General features: G+C 39.6%; 1 protein-coding gene across 2 annotated transcripts in view; it reads right to left on the bottom strand.

Annotated features, from left to right (window-relative positions):
• Nucleotides 1–1,276: 1,276 nt before the first annotated feature.
• Nucleotides 1,277–19,875, bottom strand: part of ATP2C1 (ATPase secretory pathway Ca2+ transporting 1) — a 76,082-nt gene continuing 57,483 nt past the window's right edge. For both annotated transcript variants that reach the window (XM_069958334.1, XM_069958333.1), the window contains exons 16-27: nucleotides 18,173–18,277; nucleotides 17,577–17,733; nucleotides 16,257–16,427; nucleotides 12,094–12,191; nucleotides 11,916–11,966; nucleotides 11,653–11,819; nucleotides 8,487–8,555; nucleotides 6,129–6,245; nucleotides 5,597–5,744; nucleotides 5,270–5,365; nucleotides 3,724–3,865; nucleotides 1,277–2,294 (exon numbers count right to left, since the gene is read on the bottom strand). In XM_069958334.1, the coding sequence (XP_069814435.1) occupies nucleotides 2,164–2,294; nucleotides 3,724–3,865; nucleotides 5,270–5,365; nucleotides 5,597–5,744; nucleotides 6,129–6,245; nucleotides 8,487–8,555; nucleotides 11,653–11,819; nucleotides 11,916–11,966; nucleotides 12,094–12,191; nucleotides 16,257–16,427; nucleotides 17,577–17,733; nucleotides 18,173–18,277 (1,452 nt within the window). In that variant the 3' untranslated portion in view covers nucleotides 1,277–2,163. The remainder of the gene's footprint in view (nucleotides 2,295–3,723; nucleotides 3,866–5,269; nucleotides 5,366–5,596; nucleotides 5,745–6,128; nucleotides 6,246–8,486; nucleotides 8,556–11,652; nucleotides 11,820–11,915; nucleotides 11,967–12,093; nucleotides 12,192–16,256; nucleotides 16,428–17,576; nucleotides 17,734–18,172; nucleotides 18,278–19,875) is intronic.

Raw genomic sequence — 19,875 nt, 5'->3', positions numbered from 1 at the left:
ATGCTCCCAGTTTTCCAGGACTGGAGAGGAATGGCATGGAGCAGACTTCAAAGCCCACAAACTGAAGAGCGGAATGCAGAGCAGTGCATGAAGCCCAGCCAGTGCACAAGAAGAGAACAGCGCTGAGCACAGAAACCAGGTGGAGTTTTGTATTTAAAAAAAACCAAAAAAACAAAACAGGGATTTCTGTCCCAATGCCGACCAGGCATTTGATAAAAAAAAAAAAAAAAAAAAAGATGTACCTGATACACTTGTGCTGTACACTTATGCTGATTGGGCTCCCAGAATGGCTGCACAGACCTTGCAGCTGGGTCTCCTGTGGTGTCAGGGCCTCATGTTGGGTAAAATGATTTTTAATCCCACACACAAGGCAGGGGGAGAGCTGTCTCTGTCCTATCAGCACACTTCAAAGGGTGATTGACATTGGTATATTGTGCCCAATTAGTCAAGTGAGCGGTCCTATTCAGTGACTGAATAAACATGAATAAATGACAAGTTGTCTTAAAATTTCTCCCACAAAACTATAGGTCTGCTTAGCTCCTCCTGCTTACTAAAACTATAAAATGCTGCCTGCAGATTGGAATGCAATGACAGGTTCCCTTTAAAAAGGGAACGCTGGGTAACCTTGTTAAAAAAAAAAAGTTCCTGCTTCTTCTCTCCTGCTATTCTTTTTTCCCTGCACTGCTGTCTGACTACTTTTCACAGTAGTCTTTGCAGTGTAGGCTCAGAATGTCCTGTTGCTCCTAAGCCCATAACCCTGCATCCTCAGTCTCATATTTCATTGATCACATTATTTAGATTTTGAAAGTTATAACAGTAAACTTTAAGCCTTCTTGGTTCTTGCTTGAAATATGCATAAAATGGCCCAGATTTATAAAGCTGCTGTCTGTTTTTTCCCACAACAATCAATCACAGCCCAGGGTTAATTTTACCAGATCATGCTTAGCGATAAAACCTGAGCTGTTAGTAGTAACTGTGGGGGAAGCAGGGGGCAGAGCCTAGATTTATCAAGCTGCCTTGATAAATAGTGCCCAGCACTATTACCTGTGATAATCAAATACAAAAGTATATAACCATCATGAGCGCCCCAACTGAGACATTTTTTATCATTAAAAACAAATGTTACAAAATTGTATTTTTAATGTACACACAAGTATATATATATATATATATATATATATATATATATATATATATATATATACACATATACATACACACACATCTCTATCTATATCCATCCTCAGACCTCTGTAAAATCAAGACCAAACAGCCATTTAAGAAAGTTCAAAATTTATGGAATCAGGCAGGTGAGGTACAATATGATTAAACAAATAGCGCTGAAAAACAGTAATCAAGATATAGTACAAGCAGAGCTATGCAACCGTTGGAAAATAAAATAGTAACTAAACCATATATTCTCTTAAAACAATATTACAGTATAGCAATTAAACCTTAACCGTTGTATCACTACAGTAGTCCTGGAACGTCTCAGAAAAAGAATCTCCTATTGCATAGATACCCAGCAGCGTAATAGTTTACTACTGCTCATAGAGGTGGGTATCTCAACTAAAAGAAAAGTAACTAAAATCAAAGAGTGAACAAGCTTGTGCTACAGTGGTTAGCTGTGTACATCTGTAATTCTGGAGGGCAACATCCAATATTTGTAGTCAGGTTGATGGCATGATACAGAAAATAAATATGATCGTGGAAAGCATGGCACGTAATGTGCGTTTCACTTCAACAGCATTCTAAACATTAGAAAAAACATAGTTTTGTAATAAAAACCCACCATGAAGCGGAATAGAATTATATAATTATGTACATATTTATATAAAAAAGAATATTCAACTACATAAGTAAGCATTTTCATTTTACAAAACCCTCAAACCTACATTTCGGCGGAGAGAGAAGGCAGGAAACAAAACAAAGAATGATTGTTTTTCAGTTTTTTCCTTTTGTAAGTCACTTTTAGAAAACATCAGAAGACCTTGTCAATACTTAAATGGTTTCAAAACATAAAAGTTACACTGGTTAGAAACACCCTGCTGTGTGTGGCCCTTAATGGACGACACTGTATCCCGTCACTGCTGTTCCATCTAGGAAATCCTTAGAACTGAAGCCATACTCCTCCGTGTGTGTTTTAAAACAATGCAATATGCATTATACATCAAGAAACAAAGATGGTGGTGATCCTTTTCGTTTCTGAAGCCCCTCTTGGCTGCGTTCCATTTTCTTTATGATTTCAGACACAACACATACTGAAGATGTAAGTCCTATCAAGAACAAGAGATCTGAAACACAAGGACAATGGTAAGAACTATGCAGCATACAACATTTTTTTAACTAAATCTATTACTCATTGGTTATTTTATTGGTTAATTGATTACCCGAATAGGAAAGGACCATCAAACCCCATCTGGTCCCCTCTACTAAGAGAAAGAGGGGAGCTTAGTGCTATTTAGTATTTTGCTGGTGGTGGACTGATTGAAGAAAAGTTTTCTTTCCCCAGTTTCTTTAAATTGACACAGTCGTTTTAACTTTCTAAATCAGCAGGGGATGTGAAATAAAACAAGCTTGTAATTTACATTAAAGGAGTTGTCCATATTTTTTTCTTTCAAATCAACTGGCGCCAGTTTGTAATTTACTTTTTTTTTTTTTTTAAATCAGCTGCTGTATGGCCTGTAGGAAGTGGTGTATTCTTTCCAGTCTGACACAGTCCTCTCTGCTGACACCACTGTCCATGTCAGGAACTGTCCAGAGAAGTAGGAACTCCCCATAGAAAACCTCTCCTGCTCTCCAAACGGGAAAACCCTTTAAATTATTTATTTTATTTTTGTTATTATGCTTTAAAACAAAGCTATACTATAAATTCAGGTCCAGTCTCCTAAAGGCAGCTTTTTAGGCTCATGCTGGTTGGAAAATACAGAGTATCATGGCTCAATTTGTCAGTCAAATGACTGCCTTCTCTGTGAGCACAGATGACCAAGGTTTCCTGTGTTTAGCTGGTTGTAAAAAGAGACTAGTGTAAAGACTAAAAAGCTGCATTCAGAAGACTGGACCTGGATTTCCGATGCGTATAGCTTTGTTTTTAAAAACAAAAAAATAATAATGTAAATTGCAAACTTTCTTTATCACATCTACTCTTGGCTTAGATTTTGAAGGTTATGAAAACAGGTACCTTTTAACGTTAAGTTGCCATGTTTGTGGGGAGCTTTATGCGGTCTTAGAAGGTTTTTTGGGTTCTAGGCTGCAGTAAATGCCTACAGCAGATATGCATAGCTACCAAACAAGTTGCACCATTACAAACAGTAAAACAGTGCAATGCTGTGGTGTTTCTTTAAATGTAAGCTGAGGTAAAACATAACACTTTATGTGAAATTTAACCAAAGTTCTGACCTGTTTGCGGCCATTGGACATGATTGGGAAGCCAAAGCATGGGAGTTACACAAGTTGATGTCAATGGGAGATGTGCAGACCTATGCAACTCCAGAGGCTACATATACAGTGGAACTTGCAAGGCTCACAATTTGTACAGCTCCCATTAAAGTCAATCGGAGTTACAGCTGTAATTTGGCTGTTTTCAGCTTCCTGACCACCTCCGCCGTTTGCAAACAGTTCAAAGGGGGCTGAGAAGTTATCTTTACTTCTGGATAACCTTAAAGGGATTCCCAACTAGTTTCCTTTTATCTATCTATTAACTAATTTAATATAATTGCTTACCTTGAATGCTGAGACTTTCAGTCTGAAAAACTTTTTGCAGAGGGGGGAAATATATCACAAGTAATTGCCCCATGATGGATCCAAGAACGGCATAGCAGAACATTTTGTTACTGCACAAGCCAATCTCAAAGACAGACTTGGTCTATTAAAAAAACAAACACTGAAATCAATATTTAAAGTCAGTTGTTTTTTTCTGGCCGTTTACCTTATTTACTCCTTAGATACATGTTACTGTTGCCACTTCAAGTCACATCTTACACTTTGAGTTACAATCAACATTACATGACAATACAGCATTATGGGAGAAGATCAATAAATGTTGCTTTTTTATAATGTGCTATTTTAGGCTGAACTCATTCATAGTCTAAAAAAAATACCCTGGAACTAGCATCTTTCCCCTCAATCTTTTCTACCTCTTTTTTAAATCTTCCTTACTCTTGGTGATTGTGTCCAGTTTATGACTTTCACTGTGCACACAAACCCTTATGCAAGGGGTTATGAGGGAGGAAAATAAAATCTTCATGGCTGAGGGTAGTGCAAAAACCATAAGCAAGCTATACTAGCCTGCCTCGATCCCTTGCAGATGCTGCGCTGAGTCGTCCTCAGGTTACCGCTTCTTCTTAGTTGCTGTGGTATCCCGACCCCACAGGTACTGGCCCACTCGGCCAATCAGTGGTTGCAGCCATCTCTTGCCACAGTCAGCAATTGATGCACTTCCTGGGGGGTCAGCATGTCACAGAGTCCAGGAAAAAGAGGTGACCAGCAAAGCCATTATAAGCCTTTGACTTTGTGTTTCGACCATCTATTAATGTACCTAAACATGACATTTCCATTTGAGTGTGTGGCACTATCATAACTTCTATGCAGCACACCCACTGTGTTGGCAGATCTGTTTTTCACTCACTATGTTAAATCCCCTTCATGTTCATGCCCTCTACACATTATCTCCAAAATACATTCTCGTTACCATGGACATAGGCAAAACTCTTATTGTTGCTGTAATCCATTATAATGATTATTACGTCTTTTTCCTAATTGGTGTTCTCTTATCCAAACTGTCTATTCCTAATCGATCCTGAATGCAGCAGCCAGGCTCATCTTTCTGGGCGACACAGATTCCCTCCAGTCAGAGTCACTGGTTGTCTCTTCTGTCTACCAACCAAATCAATTGTGCCCTACTATGTCTTCTAGAATTCCAAGCCTTCCACTCATTTCCAATACTTCTCTTCCCCACATCCACCAGTTTTCATCTCGCTGTTGTAAAATGCAGCAGAATATTTTAATGCAATCTGAAATTACCGTAACAATTTTATAGTAATGACAATATTATTGCTGTTATTACTAATATTTTACTTGTCGGGTAACACCGATATAGAAAGAACAAGCCCATGGTCGACAGTGAAAGAAACATAAATGTTATAGCTCTTGTAATGGATTGAAAAATATAAAAAAAAAAAAAAAAAAAAAAAAAAAAGAGTCCTAAAACTTGAAATAGGTCAGCTTATAAAGGGTAAAGTTCAATAAATATTCTAGATAGTTGTCTAACCTGTGATCTGGAGCTTAAAGCATTGAACATGTCAAAAAACACAAAGCATGTGAAAGTCATTGTTGTGTCCCGTGGAGTAATAAGATTATCCCGAAGCTGAAAAATAAGACAAGAGCAGACATGATAAACCAACCCAAGGCTACACAAGCCTCTGCATTACAGATGCAATCTGAATATTTTCATTTATGTCAATATCTTTCCTAATATGAGAGACGTAATAAAGTAGTATAAATGCTCAAAACTGAAGCAGCAATATTCCTGAATCTGATGCTTTATGTATACCTTCTATATAAAGAAAAAAATGTCCCATATACAGATGTAACATACCTCCCTCCAGAAGACAAACAGTGTGCCACATACAATGATGATAGAAGAAATAAGAATTTTGATAATTAGGTTTTTTGTGAGAATGCTATCCTTAAGGTTTCTTGGTGGCTTTCTTATAACATCCTTGTCCACTGGTTCTACTCCAAGGCTTAAAAAAAAAAAAAAAAAAAAAAATAAATTAAAAAGGCATGTAATCATACTTTAGTAAAGTAGAACACGTATGTAATCATATGTACCTTCCATTCACTGGATAAATTTTACTTCAAGGACATGTGCCAAAAAGTGGGCAATTTTTGGCACAGTCAAATTACCCCCCCCCCTCCTTTTTTTTCCCAACAAGGCCAAACTGAAACATCTAAAAGTCATGCATGCCCACTATCTTCCACACTGTCTCTAACATTTAGAGCTGCACACATGGCAGTAAGTGTTCTGTAGCTGCAAAATTCTTAATATGGATGCTTCACAGTTCTTTTCTCACACTGCATATTAAGTCTGCTTGTCTGTCTCAGTATTTTCTTTCAGTTTCCCTTACCTTTGAGCGGGAGGGCCATCCATGATGATATTGATCCATAAAATCTGCATAGCATTTAAAGGGTTCGGAAAGTTCATTAACGTAGCAAGAGATATTAATGTCAGTGCTGCAATGCTCCTAAAAAAAAAATAATAATAATAATAAATTATATGTATACTAAAAAAAAATTTAAATAAATATAAATATATATTTTTTAGAAATGAGGCACTATAGACTAAACAAATAGTTGTCAGTTATGAAGCTTGCTGCTGAGCTGTAGTTTTGACAAAAGGGATTGGATTCTGCAAAGTGCATTATCTGGCTGCACCAATTATATAAAATTTTCTAAAAAGTAATGAGCCAATTACACGAATGTAATCAGAGAAAGCTCATAAAGTGGTTAAAACCAGATCAAATTGAAGGGGACTCCATAACTATGAACAAAAACTAGCAGGGCGGACTGTAAAGGACATAAGGTAAGCTTATTTTAATATTATACAGTGTTCAGTTAATGAGGCTACAAAAGGGTTGAGATGCCCAGGGCTGGACTATATCTTCCAACTGTGTGTGCGCGCATGTGTATGTATGTTGATGGGCCACACATTGGATTAAACAATCGTATAAATGATGCCAAAACACCATCAATGTGACCCTATATGCCAAGTGTCAAATGTATAAAAAATTTATCTTATGTAGTTCCATCTATCTGGAATATACACTATACTGGATAAGCTGATCTTGCTTGGAAAAAAATTTGTATTTTTAATAAATTATGGAAATAAAAATTATATATATTTCTTTTTTTCCTTTAAAGTAAAACGGTCACCCCCTATTTGCATTTTGACTGCTTTCCACAGGTGTAAAGGGTAAATGTTACAGCTATCATTACTTATTTTGTATCACACCTCATGGTGCTTGTTCTGGTAAAATATGTGGGTGGGGCCTTGCACCCTATGTGCCACATCGCTCCGCCCCTATCGCCACTTAGTCTCACCCCCATCCGTGATGTCATTGCTGCATAGGTCCCGCTCCCTCAGCAGCCATTGGAAGGGCCAGCCTAAAGCTCTAGGCCCCACCCCCTAGATTGTCCCACACCAATGGTCGCTGAGGGGGCGGGGCCTATACGGTTATGATGCCACTGATGGGGGCGGAGCGATGTGGCAAATAGGCCGTGAGGCCCTGCCCACATATACCAATCCACAGGTGATAAAAACGACTTTTTACCAGAACAAGCACCATGAGGTGTGATATAAAATAAGTAATGAAAGCTGTAACATTTACCCTTTACATCTGTGGAGAGCAGTCAAAATGCAAATAGGGGGTGACAGTGTCACTTTAAAGCACAATATATATACACTTAGCTTAGGAAAACAAATCAGGGAACTGAACTTTCCCCACTGTCAATGTCCCTGTTGAATTATAATAGAGCTGCCTGGATGGCAATCCCTATATGTTTTGGAGTGAAATGTGCTACCATGCAAGTCTCTCGGCTTATCCGGATCACTGGGGGATTCTGCAGTGAGACACTGGACATGTCAAAAGGTTTTTCTTTTTTTTTTTTTTTTTTTTTTTACAGTGCCCATTTAAGGATAAATACTTTAGCACTGATGACCAATTCCCTTGAAGGCTGTGATCATAACACACTATGTGACATTTGGCTTCTCTCTTGAATGTATCAAAAGGCTCCATCAGGAGGCAGCCAAGAGTGTCCTATTTGACTGATCTTAACATGGACCGTGCCATAGACAGTAAGTAGAGCAATGGCTTATGCGCTGCCACTCAATTCTGGGGACAATTGTCCACTGAGGGTAAGAGAACTCTTTTTAAAAGAGAAAAATCTCTTTCCTGGCCCCAAGTTGTGATCAGACTGAATCAATAATCAAAAAAGAATTCTGTAAATTTACATAAGTGTTGATATTATTTTGTTCCAAGAAATTATCTTATCCTTTGAGGTTTAAAGCGGTACACCTGAGAAAAAAATAATAATTCTCAAATAAACCTGTGTCAAAGTTTTGTAGATTTTTAATTTACTTCTATTTAGAAAAAAAACAAAAAACAAAAGTCAAGTCAGTGACAGGAACTACAGCAACTGATAGGTACTGACTATTCCTCTCCCCCCCCTCCCCCCAACCACTTCCTTTCTTAACATTGCTTAGTCCATCACTTATCTATATTTAATATACAGCCGTTTTTGTGGGAGTACACTTATAAAGTATATACATAAGTAACCATAGGTATGACTGTAGATCATGTAACAGAACATAAAGCAGTGTTATTAGGTGGATTCATGTTCTGTCTGCTTTGCCACTAGGCTTGAACGATTAGTAATACACAGTTATTACCAATTAAATAACCCTTCCTTGAACTTGCTTAACTTACGTGCTAAGCTGGAAGCGGACAAAATTCTTAATGTTGTTGTAGATTCCTTTCCCCTCTTCAATTGCAGACCTGAAATTAAAATCATTTCATACCCTGTTAGTGTTTGGCAGGTTATGTTGTAAAGTGCTCATGGGTCTCAAGGACATTGTTCAATACACCCTCTACCTGAAATGAATACATTCTAGTAACATAAGCATTTTACTAACACTACACTGGTGAGTAACAAACCCTGGCAGGCAGCTCTGTCAATGTCACTTACATACCAACAAATCAGAGATTAGTAAATTATCAGATAGATTATATATAACATATCTAAAGAAATCACTTAAAAAGCAGCTAGATCGAAAATCTAATGTCTAAGCAACCACAATTTTGTACATGTGGTACCAGAATGAGTAAATAGGAGATTACAGCTAAAGCTAAATGTCCCTTTTATCTTCTACACATACTATGATAAACATGGAATACAGTTAAACATCTGAAAACCTTAAGGATCCTGGAAATTTACATTTTAATTTTTTCTTTCATATAAGAGACATAAAAGTTATTTTCCCATTTACAGAGCCAGATAAAGGCTTGTTTAACTGCATGGCCAAAATTCACTTACTATCACCACTCTTCATTTTACCATAAATTACACTGCAAAACAGGAGAATAAGTCTTTGTGAGGTGAAATTTCCTTAAAAATAGCAATTTAGCAAATTTTGTGTGTGAGGGGGTGTTTTTTCCACAGTTAACTGTGTGGTAATAAATTATATTATATCACTGACCTCCAACATTGTCAGCATCGGACGGTTCACTGGTAAATGCCAATGTCAGTTTTCACTGCGACATGAAAATGGTTAGAAGAGAAACTTACAGAGAACCCACCCTACCTCTAAAAAAAGCTTAAAGTGTCACTGTCATGAATTTTTTTTTTGCAGAAATCAATAGTCCAGGCGATTTTAAGAAACTTTTTAATTGGGTTTATTATCCGAAAAATGCATTTTTATCATGAAAAAGCAGTTTGAAGCTCTCCCCCCTGTCTTCATTGTTCTCCTATGGAGAGAGCTAAAGAAAAGACCAAAACAGGACAACAAAGAGTTAATCTACAAATCCCTCACCTGATATCTCTTGGGACCATCACCAGTGACCTGTCTGAGCTCGGATTACAGCTGTCACCCAGCTCCGTGCCTGTAATCCTCTGTTATCTGCTTTCTGCTGCCGGCTAACTCCCTCCTTCCTCCTCCCCCCTCCCCTCTCCCTAGAGCAGACAGGGTACGACTCCTGCAACAAGTCACAATTTTCAGATTTTTCAGAGTGGATGAAAAAGAGGAAGGAGGGGGGGACCTGGGAAAAGGCTTTTTACATGCAGATAATGGCAGATTTGGCTAATAAACCCAATTACAAAGTTTCTTAAAATCGCCTGGACTATTGATTTCTGCAAAAATAAAAAATACGACAGTGACTCTTTAAATACAAATGTGAACAGCGCTCCATGGTGTCATGTCTACACAAGTGGAAACACACGGGAGAGTATATTGGAGACTCTCACCTGATATTGTTGTGCAAATGCAAGGCACAACACTCAGTACTAGCATGCAGCCACTCCCAGGAACCAAACAGGTTGCTACAAATCGACAATTCCTCCACTCCAAACCCTGGGTATAACAACTGGCGCCGGTCCAGATAGGCAAAATAATTTATAAAATGCAGGTATTAAAAACGCAACGCGTTTCAAAGTCGAGCTGACTTCTTTCTCAAGTGTCTAAAAGCTCTGCACACTTACCATTTCCTCCTGGTGACGTGTCAAGTGCTGGTCCCATTGCAGACAAATCGCCATGTTCGTCTTTGTGCTCATTATTCTAATGAGAAGGAGTCTGACACCTATAAGAAATCACAGCGCAGTGATTTTCTATAGACGTCAGACTCATCTCTGCTCATTTGCTGTGACAGTTTTCTCGGCAACAGGACCAGCACGCGGCGCATCACCGGGAGGAGAGGATAAGTGTGCAAAGCTTTATTAGGGGTATTATGAGTTGTGTCCTGGTCTCCTGCGTGACAGGTTCCCTTTAAATAGTCATCACCGCTATTAGCAGTGGCCCCAGTAGGTCTTGGAGTGTAAACTGCATCGTTGCCAGCAAGTACTGGTACGTCCTGGAGCGGGAAGGGGTTAAAACCAATAGGATAGGCCACCAATATTAGATCAAGCCTGATTCAACTCTTGGCATTCCCCTTGATCAGATGTGTGAACAGCAGGGCTGTGGAGTCGGTAAGCCATGACTCCTGAATTTTATCAGGGACCGACTGCTACTCCAGCATAAATGGCTAATCAGACACCAGGGGAGTTATTTATCACACTGGTGTAAAGTAGAACTGGCTCAGCAGCTTCTCCCTAATGTCCTACATGATCCTGGGCGATTTCTGAGTGAATAAAGCAAAGATATAAAGCAGCTTCTCCTGTGTGTGCAGTGGATGCAGCCAGTCTCCAGCCTCCATGTCCTGAACAACTCAAAACTACAAGAGATTGAGCAGGTGGTCTTTTCCTTCTGACAATCTTCTATGTTTCTAACTAAACATTCAACATACACAAAGAAACACTGCCCGATATCTGTGATATAGAGGTCAGCCATAGGCCCATAGTGATCACACTTGAATCATCGCAGACCCACAGGAACCACCCACTCCAGTGCAGCTCCAGTCAGTGACTATAGCTGTGTCCCATCTCACTCACTGAATGGCTGAGCAGCCATTCAGGTTGATAGAACAAACTATATTAATGATAAAAACGCAGTTATAAAATTTTCTGAAAGTTTTTTTTTTTTTTTTTTTTTAAGCTGGAGACTGTACATTTTTTTCCGACTCTCACAGATACTAAACTTTTGGTAAATTGTGTAGCCTCCCTACTGTTTACATTGATTTTACATTGTTCTTGCACATGCCATGTGGCTGTGCTGAGTACTATAGCTGGGTAGTGTGGAAAGTGTTAAACTTGTAAACAATGAAGAGATTGCACTGTTCACTGGAGTATCGTGGCCTCTTTAAACAACTCATAACAGTGGTCTATTCGGACAATGGGCCACCAGCCTAAAATTTCACAAAATAGGACTATAAATATATTTTCACCACTACACATTTAAATCAGTCAATATTTAATTATCTAAGAATTGATATTTTTAGGACTTACATAATCGTATGAAAATCATCCTCTACCAGGATCATGTCCGCTGCCTCTTTACAAACATCTGTTCCAGTTCTGCCCATTGCAACTCCAATGTCGGCAGCTTTTAAGGCCACTGCATCATTCACACCATCTCCAGTCATGGCAACAACTGCACCAATATTCTGCAAGCTCTAAAATACAGAAGTACAATATTCATTTATATTGGAAGTGATCACTGCCCAATGCCCCAAAATGCTAACAAGAAAGATCACAAGACACCAGCTTACCTTTACAATTTTTAATTTGTGCCTTGGGCTGGCTCGGTAAAACACAGAAACCTTAAATATAAAATTAAAAAACAACAAATAAAATATTTAAAAGCAGTGTGTTGTGTGTAATAAAATTCTAAATATAATGTGGGAAAACATGATGCAAAACCACTATAAACACTGCAATTTTACTGACCTTTGGTACTATCTGGGAGAGCTGCTGAATGTCCATTGTATCCACCTCCTCTCCAGAAAGGGACTGCAGACCATTGGTATAGAAGCCAAGGCGACTAGCTGCGTGGAAGAATAAAAAGTTTACTTGCTTTACAGTTAACAAAGAAACAGGTCTAATGTGTTCTGTTGTAAAAAAAATGTAAGGCACCACTGCAGTCACTGATTGGCGGAGCGGGCTAGATCCCACACACTGGTGACGTTTAACCTGGGTTGCAACGTACCCGGAAACCGGGAGAAGAGGCCATCCAGCAGGATATGGGAGCTTAGTGATGCGTCTCAGCGCACACACACACACGACCAGACTTCTCTTTGATTTAAAAAGAATTGATGTCCTACAGATATGTCTAAAGTTTTTAAAATACACTGCCCATTTGATATTCAGAGTCTGGGTGTTTAGACCCCCAGCAATTGTTGGAACATGGAGAAGCTTTGAGGTATGCACTTCACTTTTCAAACTTGCTGTCTTTTCCGTCCCACTGCATGAGAAGCTAAAGTGTACGTCTAAAGGCCATGTTACAGGCAACGATTATCTGCCTTACTTGGCTGATTGTGGTCTTTCAACATGCTAAAATAGCACAATCATGTATGTCATAATAGGAGCAGTGGCATCAGACCACCACTGACTTCAATGGGCAGACAGAATGATGGTTGGATCCCAGTTTTCCAGGCGGTACTCCGGCTGTATCCACCCTCTCCACAGAGCGGGCAGACACCGGCAGTCAGAAGCCGAGAGTTCAGGTTTATACGAACCCGAACCTCGGCAGGTTCGCTCATCTCTAGACACTGCGGATGAGGCTATGCCTTTTACCTTCATCCTCAGCACCACCTGCCACCTCACACCTCCTCCAGTCACTCTCCCGCTGTCAATACTCACCTCACCAAGATATTCAACCTCTCCCTTTCCTCTGGCATGTTTTCCTCCTCCTTTAAACTTTAAACATAAAAAAAAAAAACATCCCTTGACCCAACCTGAGCATCTAACTATCAACCCGTCTCCAACCTTCCCTTCATCTTTAAACTCCTGGAACATCTGGTCTATTTTCGCCTAACCCGCTATCTCTCTGAAAACTCTTTTCTTGACCCCCTACAGTCTGGTTTCCGATCCCTTCATTCCACTGAAACCACTCGCCAAGGTGTCAGATGCTTTCCTGGAAGCCAAGTCACAAGGAAACTATTCCCTAGCTGATTCTCCTGGATCTCTCAGCAGCATTTGACACTGTAGACCACCAGCTCCTATCCATGCTCCACTCAGTTGGCCTCAAGGACTCCGCTTTGTCCTTGTTTTCTCCCTAGACTGTTCCTTCAGTGTATCCTTCTCTGGCTCTACTTCTTTTCCTTTACCTCTTACTGTTTGGGTTCCCCAGGGATCAATCCCCTCCTCTTCTCCCTCTATACCAGTGCTTCTTAAATCCAGTCCTCACCAACAGGTCATGTTTTGAGGATTTCCCATACAAAGATCACCTGTGATAATACCGGATGCACTGAGTATAATTATATCACCTGTGAAATACTAAGGAAATCCTCAAAACATGACCTGTTGGTGATGCCTAAGGACTGGAATTGAGAAGCACTGCTCTATACAGCCCCCATGGTACATCTCTATGCTGATGACACCCAGCTATACACCTCCTCCTGTGACATCCCCCTTCATTCCTACAGAACACCATTGACTGACCGACTGTCTATCTGCTCTAACGCTAAAACCTCTTTATTTCTCAAACTGAATCTTTCCAAAATGAAACTTCTTGTATCACCTCACTCTAACCAACTTAAACCTGACATCTCAGAGTCTGTTGTACTTGCATAACTCCTGTCCATCAAGCTCTCTATCTGGGGGTTATGCTAGACTTGGATCTATGTTTTACTCCCTATATTCAAACTCTTGCATGCTCCAGTCATCTATATATTTCAAAACATCTCCACAATCTGCCCATTTACAACCATCAACATGCCAGATGGTGGATGCCCGTCTTGACCTGTTACCATGCACGGCATGATGTATCATCATCATCATGTTGGGAGCAGGAAAACAGTTTTAAACAGTGCCGAAGCCAATCAAACATAATACATCATGCTGTGCGGGGTAACAGTCTAGGACAGGCATTCACCGTCCATGTTGTCCGTGTTTTACAGTCAGAACACGGAATGTGTGAATGCAGCCTTACTGTTGCCCTAATCCATTCTCTTTGGATTTGAGGGGTTGAGTGGGGGTGTGACATCACACACACAGCCTGCTACAGCAATAGCACACATACAGCCTGCTGCAGCCACAGCACACACAAATACAGCCTGCTGCAACCGTAATGGGCGCGCGCACACACACACACACACAGCCTGCTGCAGCCATAGCATACACAAACGTACACAGCCTGCTGCAACCACAGCACACACACTCATACTCAGTCTTTACTTTCTGCACCTCTCTTACACACAGCCTGCTGCAGCCATAGCGCACACACTCAAACACACACACACACACACTCAGCCTTTAATTTCTGCCTCTCACACAGACAATGAATAAAAACAAACAAACATTCTTTTCCCAAAGAAAACACCACACTGAGGACAGCGGTTACTGCTGCACTACTTATGGCTTCTTCTCCTCCTCCTCCTTTTCTATACTTACTATATTACACAAGATATCTTCATATTACACTGCTGATCATATACAATAATCCAGCATCTAGGAAGAGAACAGCGCAGATCCTCCCCTACAAAATGGACTCTTCCAGCTCAGAAACAAACTGCCAAATAGTGACTGACAACTTTTCTCCAACCACCCTTATCTAATAGGGCCAGTGTCCTGTTGCTCATAAAAGATATTGATGAGCAAAATTTATAAAATTCTTATCAAAACTTAATTCAAAATTTTTTAAAGCTTAAGTCCGAGTCGGTACATTTTCTCCAACTCCAGTCAAAACTAGCTCCGACTCCACAGCCGTGATTGTAACCCCTGTGTTGTGTGTGAAAAAAAGCACTGCGGAATCTTATTATTCCTGTGCAGTTTTCATGTAGTGCTCTGTCCGGTAAGACTACTTTGAGCACTGCGCCGATGCTTTGGGGGCGGGGCAGTGTTTCAAACGGCCTAACCAGACAATGGACTACATTAAATCTGCACGGGAATGGCGCAGAGGAAGAAGGTAAGAGATATACCTTCATTCTCTTCATTACAGTACTGAAGTTCCATAGGCTTCCATTTTGCAGTCTATGGAATTCCTCTCCATATAGCTGAGATTATGGGGAAGAGTTTGCACTGCTGAGCACCACACCCCCACCGATACGCACTTCTGACATGTGAGAAGTTTTAACGAATGATGATCATGCTGTTTTCAATCAAGAAAAACAGCAGACCTGTCAATTATACGGAAGGAGTATTTTTTTCAAGTCTGACACTTTACACTGGAACACACTAGCTTATGTTGTATAACAGTATATTTCCCTACGGGCTTCAGTTTTTCTGTAAAAAACAAACAAAAACAAAGTGTCTTATGTGCTTAAAGTAGCATGGTCCTGCAGCACTCTGACAGATTCCCTTTAAACAAATGGAGCATTCCCATTTCAAGTGTGAACAGATTTGTAGAATTACTTACTAGTGTACTGCCAGACCTATTGATTGCCTATAGACAGATGTCCTGTTGCGAATACATTAAAAACAAAAACAATTGTTTGCATTGTGTGTCTGCAAGCAATGCCAATCAGGAACCAGGGAGCGAGAACAAGTGCAGCAATGCATAGTGTGTGTAAAATGTCAATAATTCTCCTGGCATTTTAAGACCCAATTTAATCCACTAAAGTAAAATAGAGTTTTAATGTGAAATGCACTTGATAATGTAAAAGGAGAGAGATAGGGAAACAGAAATGGTCTTCTGTCTGGAAAGCTCTTATTACTGCATTTTATTGTATGGAACTTTAACAGGACAAATCAACCTTGAAAAGTCAAGCAACGCAAGAACACTTAACGCAAGTAGGAGCTTCCACTAAATTATTCCACTTAAGAAAAGGATTTATAAAGAAATAGCCAGCCAGCATCTTATCATTACTACTTAGAGGACATCTAGAGATGAAATGAACAGCAATTGATGCCAAGCCCAAGAGTCACATTATATACAGAGATTCTTTCCATACCAATAGCCACAGCCGTTTCTTGTGAATCTCCAGTGATCATTTTTATTGCGACTCCAGAACGGATAAGAGTAGTGACTGCTTCCTTAACTCCTGTCCTAGGAGGGTCGATTATTCCCACTAAGCCCAAAAACGTAAGCTGCCCTAACTCTGGACCAGATGCCAGAGCAATAACTGCAAGGAAAGAAGAAGAAGAATGAAAGATTAATGAAGAAAAGAAGGTCAATGAAGTCTACAGTTCCTGCGGTGACTTATGACTTATCTATGGTTACAGATTATACACTCAGTTTTATTCTGCAGTCATACCTCCAGCTGCCGCCTACATCTTACAAACAAGTAGTAGAATAGTGAAGAAATCAGGCAATACCTTATAGAGGCTAACGGGGTATATAGATTGTAAGCCTTCAGGAGTCTAACTCCCTTCGTCAGACATGTTATATAAAACTGAACAATTCACAGACTTATATACACACACTAGACAGATCATCAAAGGATTTTATAAACTTTAGGAATAACACAATGCAAGAGATGGGTCCATTAAGATCTGTCCTGCTGGAGATCTCCCAGTGGCCGCACATTCCTCCAGAGAGGACCATACAGTTGAAGACCTACGGGTTATGGTTTGAAAAGGACGTTTTAAGATACAAAGATAGAGAAAGATTATAAAACTAAATTTAATGCTAAATGCTAAAATTTAAAACTTTACAACGTGGTCTCAATATTCATGCCAGCCTCATGTCGAGCTATGTGTGACCTGTTCTGGCTATGAAGGCCATTAATTGCTATTTGATAACAGATAGCAGCCACAGTTCAGCATCCTCTTTGTCACGCCTCACAAGCTTTAGTTTATTAACCTGTTGTAAATCGCAGACCCATCTCTTGCATTTTGTTATTCCTTAGGTTTCTAAAATGATTTGATGAGCTCTGTCTAGTGTGTATACAAGTCTGTGAATTTTTCAGTTTTGTATAACATCATGTCTGACGAAGCTAGACTCCTGAAAGTTGACAATCAAATATACTCAGCTTCTAAAAGGTATCGCCTGATTTCTTCACTATTCCACTGCTTTCTATGGCTAACACAGTACAACATTACTCTACTACAAACAAGTAGGAGACAGATACAAGAGTATGATAGCAGAATAAGACTACACAGAATTTGTTTGTAATCTGTAACTATAACACTCAGTCTGTATAGGAGCTGTAGATACAAACCTGTAGGATATTTTTCATCAAGCTTGACTAAAGTTACTCTAAATTTCATTTTAGATTTGAATTAAAAAAAACAAACAAAACACAACAACTATGAATGTGTAAACTCCTTACCTCGAAGACCTGCTGAACCCATGTATGCAGTCTCCTGAAGGTACAGCTCTTTTTGTTGCTGAGTGAGAGGTAAATTGTGGCCTTTGCTGTTGTATGTTGTGCAGTATCGAATAACTTGCTCATAGGCACCTTTCATAAAGCAAATCTCTGGTTTATCCTTTCAAAAAGAAAGAAAAATAAAATGATATTTATATATAACTGTGCATAGTTATGCACAGCCAATCGTGGACGAGCAGCTGATGACGCACCGGCATGAGGGACGGCTGGAACGGTTCGGCTGGCCTCCTGAATATTACGTCATTGTCCCATGATGGTGTTCGGGGTCGACAGTAATGCAGAGAGTATAATGCACCACACTTCTGGAGGAGGGGGGGGGGGAACATGGGGAAGGAGGCCATTCACTTAAATAACACACATTACAAAGTTGTACAACTTTGTAATGTGTGTTATTTAGTGAATAAATGTCGAGCACCGCACTACCCCTTTAACTCTTCAAAACGGGATTTGTAAATTTATGGAATCATAAATATATACTGTGCTGGGTTTGAGGGCATCAGATGATTTCATTTGTTTTACTAGCTTTATTAGTCACATACCTGCTGAGTTCTGTGCACACATTTCACAGCCATCCACTTCTGTTCTGAGCTGAATGGGTATTCGGCTTTCCGGATATAGTCATGACGAAGCCCCTCAAGCCCCATCTATAAGTAAGAATTTCTTTACTCTATTGGCCATAATATATATGACAACACATCAAAAAAATCATGTATTTTATTGTTTCTTGAATGACTAATGTTTACTTTGCTTAATAAACAGATTAAGATTATAGTTCTATACTATAGTTATATACAAATCTTCATCTGCATAGTTATTGTGACAAAGAAAGGGCAACTGGTAAAAAAAAAAAAAAAAAATATATCACATTTTATTACAGTTCAAAATCTATATTTTAGCTGGCCACTAGATGGCGACCATCAACCAAAGTAGAAAGAGTTAAAAGTATAGTCTACAAGCAAGTTACTATATCACATACCCCAATTAAATTACCTACAACAGGCGACTATAGGGACCATTTGTGGTTTAGGATAGTTTCAAAGAGATACCAATGATCAAGTGGTACAATAAACATCCCACCCAGCAAATTTGCTTAGATTTCAACTTTTTTCTTTTTTCCTTCACCCCAACCAATGAAACATTTCTGGTCTATCGTATGAAATAACCATCATGTCTTTTTTTTTTTTTTTTTAACTATAGAATGTTCCTCAAAAAAGGTGAGAGATGCCTACAGCGGACTACTACTTTACATGCTACGAAGCAACCAAGATCACCTTGTAAAACACTTCCACGGTGTTTGCTACCATTCTATTTATCATCCATTATTAGGCATGGCCAAACATACGCCAGTTTCCTGCCAATGTTTTTGGCGATTGTCTGCCAGAGAATGAAGCAGATACAAACACTATTGAGCTTTCCAAAACTAAGAAAAAAAATTAAATGGAAAAAAAAAGACACTTACAGGAATTGCAGAGAACAGCAGGAAGGATGAGGTTTAGGTCGCACAAAAGCTACTTACTGACAATTGGAGACAAATTACACTTATATACAAACAGAAAAAAATAGGAAACACTATGATAGATAGAAGACCATGAAATATTCTGGATTATGAAAATTTACGGCCTCAAGAGGAAAAGACAAAATAGACTTAAAGTGACTGTACCCACAATCTGACCCCCCCTCCAAACCACTTGTACCTTCTGATAGCTGCTTTTAATCCAAGATCTGTCCTGGGATCCGTCCGGCAGGTGATGCAGTTATTGTCCTAAAAAACAACTTTTAAACTTGCAGCCCGTGCCAAATGGAAGTATCTGTGCACCAGCCCTCCGACCCTCCTCCCCACCCTCTTCATCATTAGGAATGCCACTAAAACATTTTCTGCTTGCTGAACATTGCACAGTTGCTTAACAATCCAGCCCATATGCCAGGCTCAAACAGGTGGGGAATAGGAGGCAATCTGCCTGGAGCATTGCTAATGATGAAGAGGGTGGGGAGGAGGGACGGTAGAGTGGTGCAAAGTTAGGGCACAGATACTTCCATTTGACACAGGCTGCAAGTTTAAAAGGTGTTTTTTAGGACATTAACTCCATAACCTCCCAAACGCACCCCAGGACAGATCTTCGATTGAAAGCAGATATCCGAAGGTACAAGTGGTTTGGGGGGGGGGGGGGGGGGGGGGTCACTTTAAAACAGAATATATAGGGCGAGATTTATCAAACATGGTGTAAAGTGAAACTGGCTCAGT

This window comes from Dendropsophus ebraccatus, chromosome 2, assembly GCF_027789765.1.
Source record: "Dendropsophus ebraccatus isolate aDenEbr1 chromosome 2, aDenEbr1.pat, whole genome shotgun sequence".
Taxonomy (NCBI): domain Eukaryota; kingdom Metazoa; phylum Chordata; class Amphibia; order Anura; family Hylidae; genus Dendropsophus; species Dendropsophus ebraccatus.
This window is presented reverse-complemented; position numbering and strand designations above follow the sequence as displayed.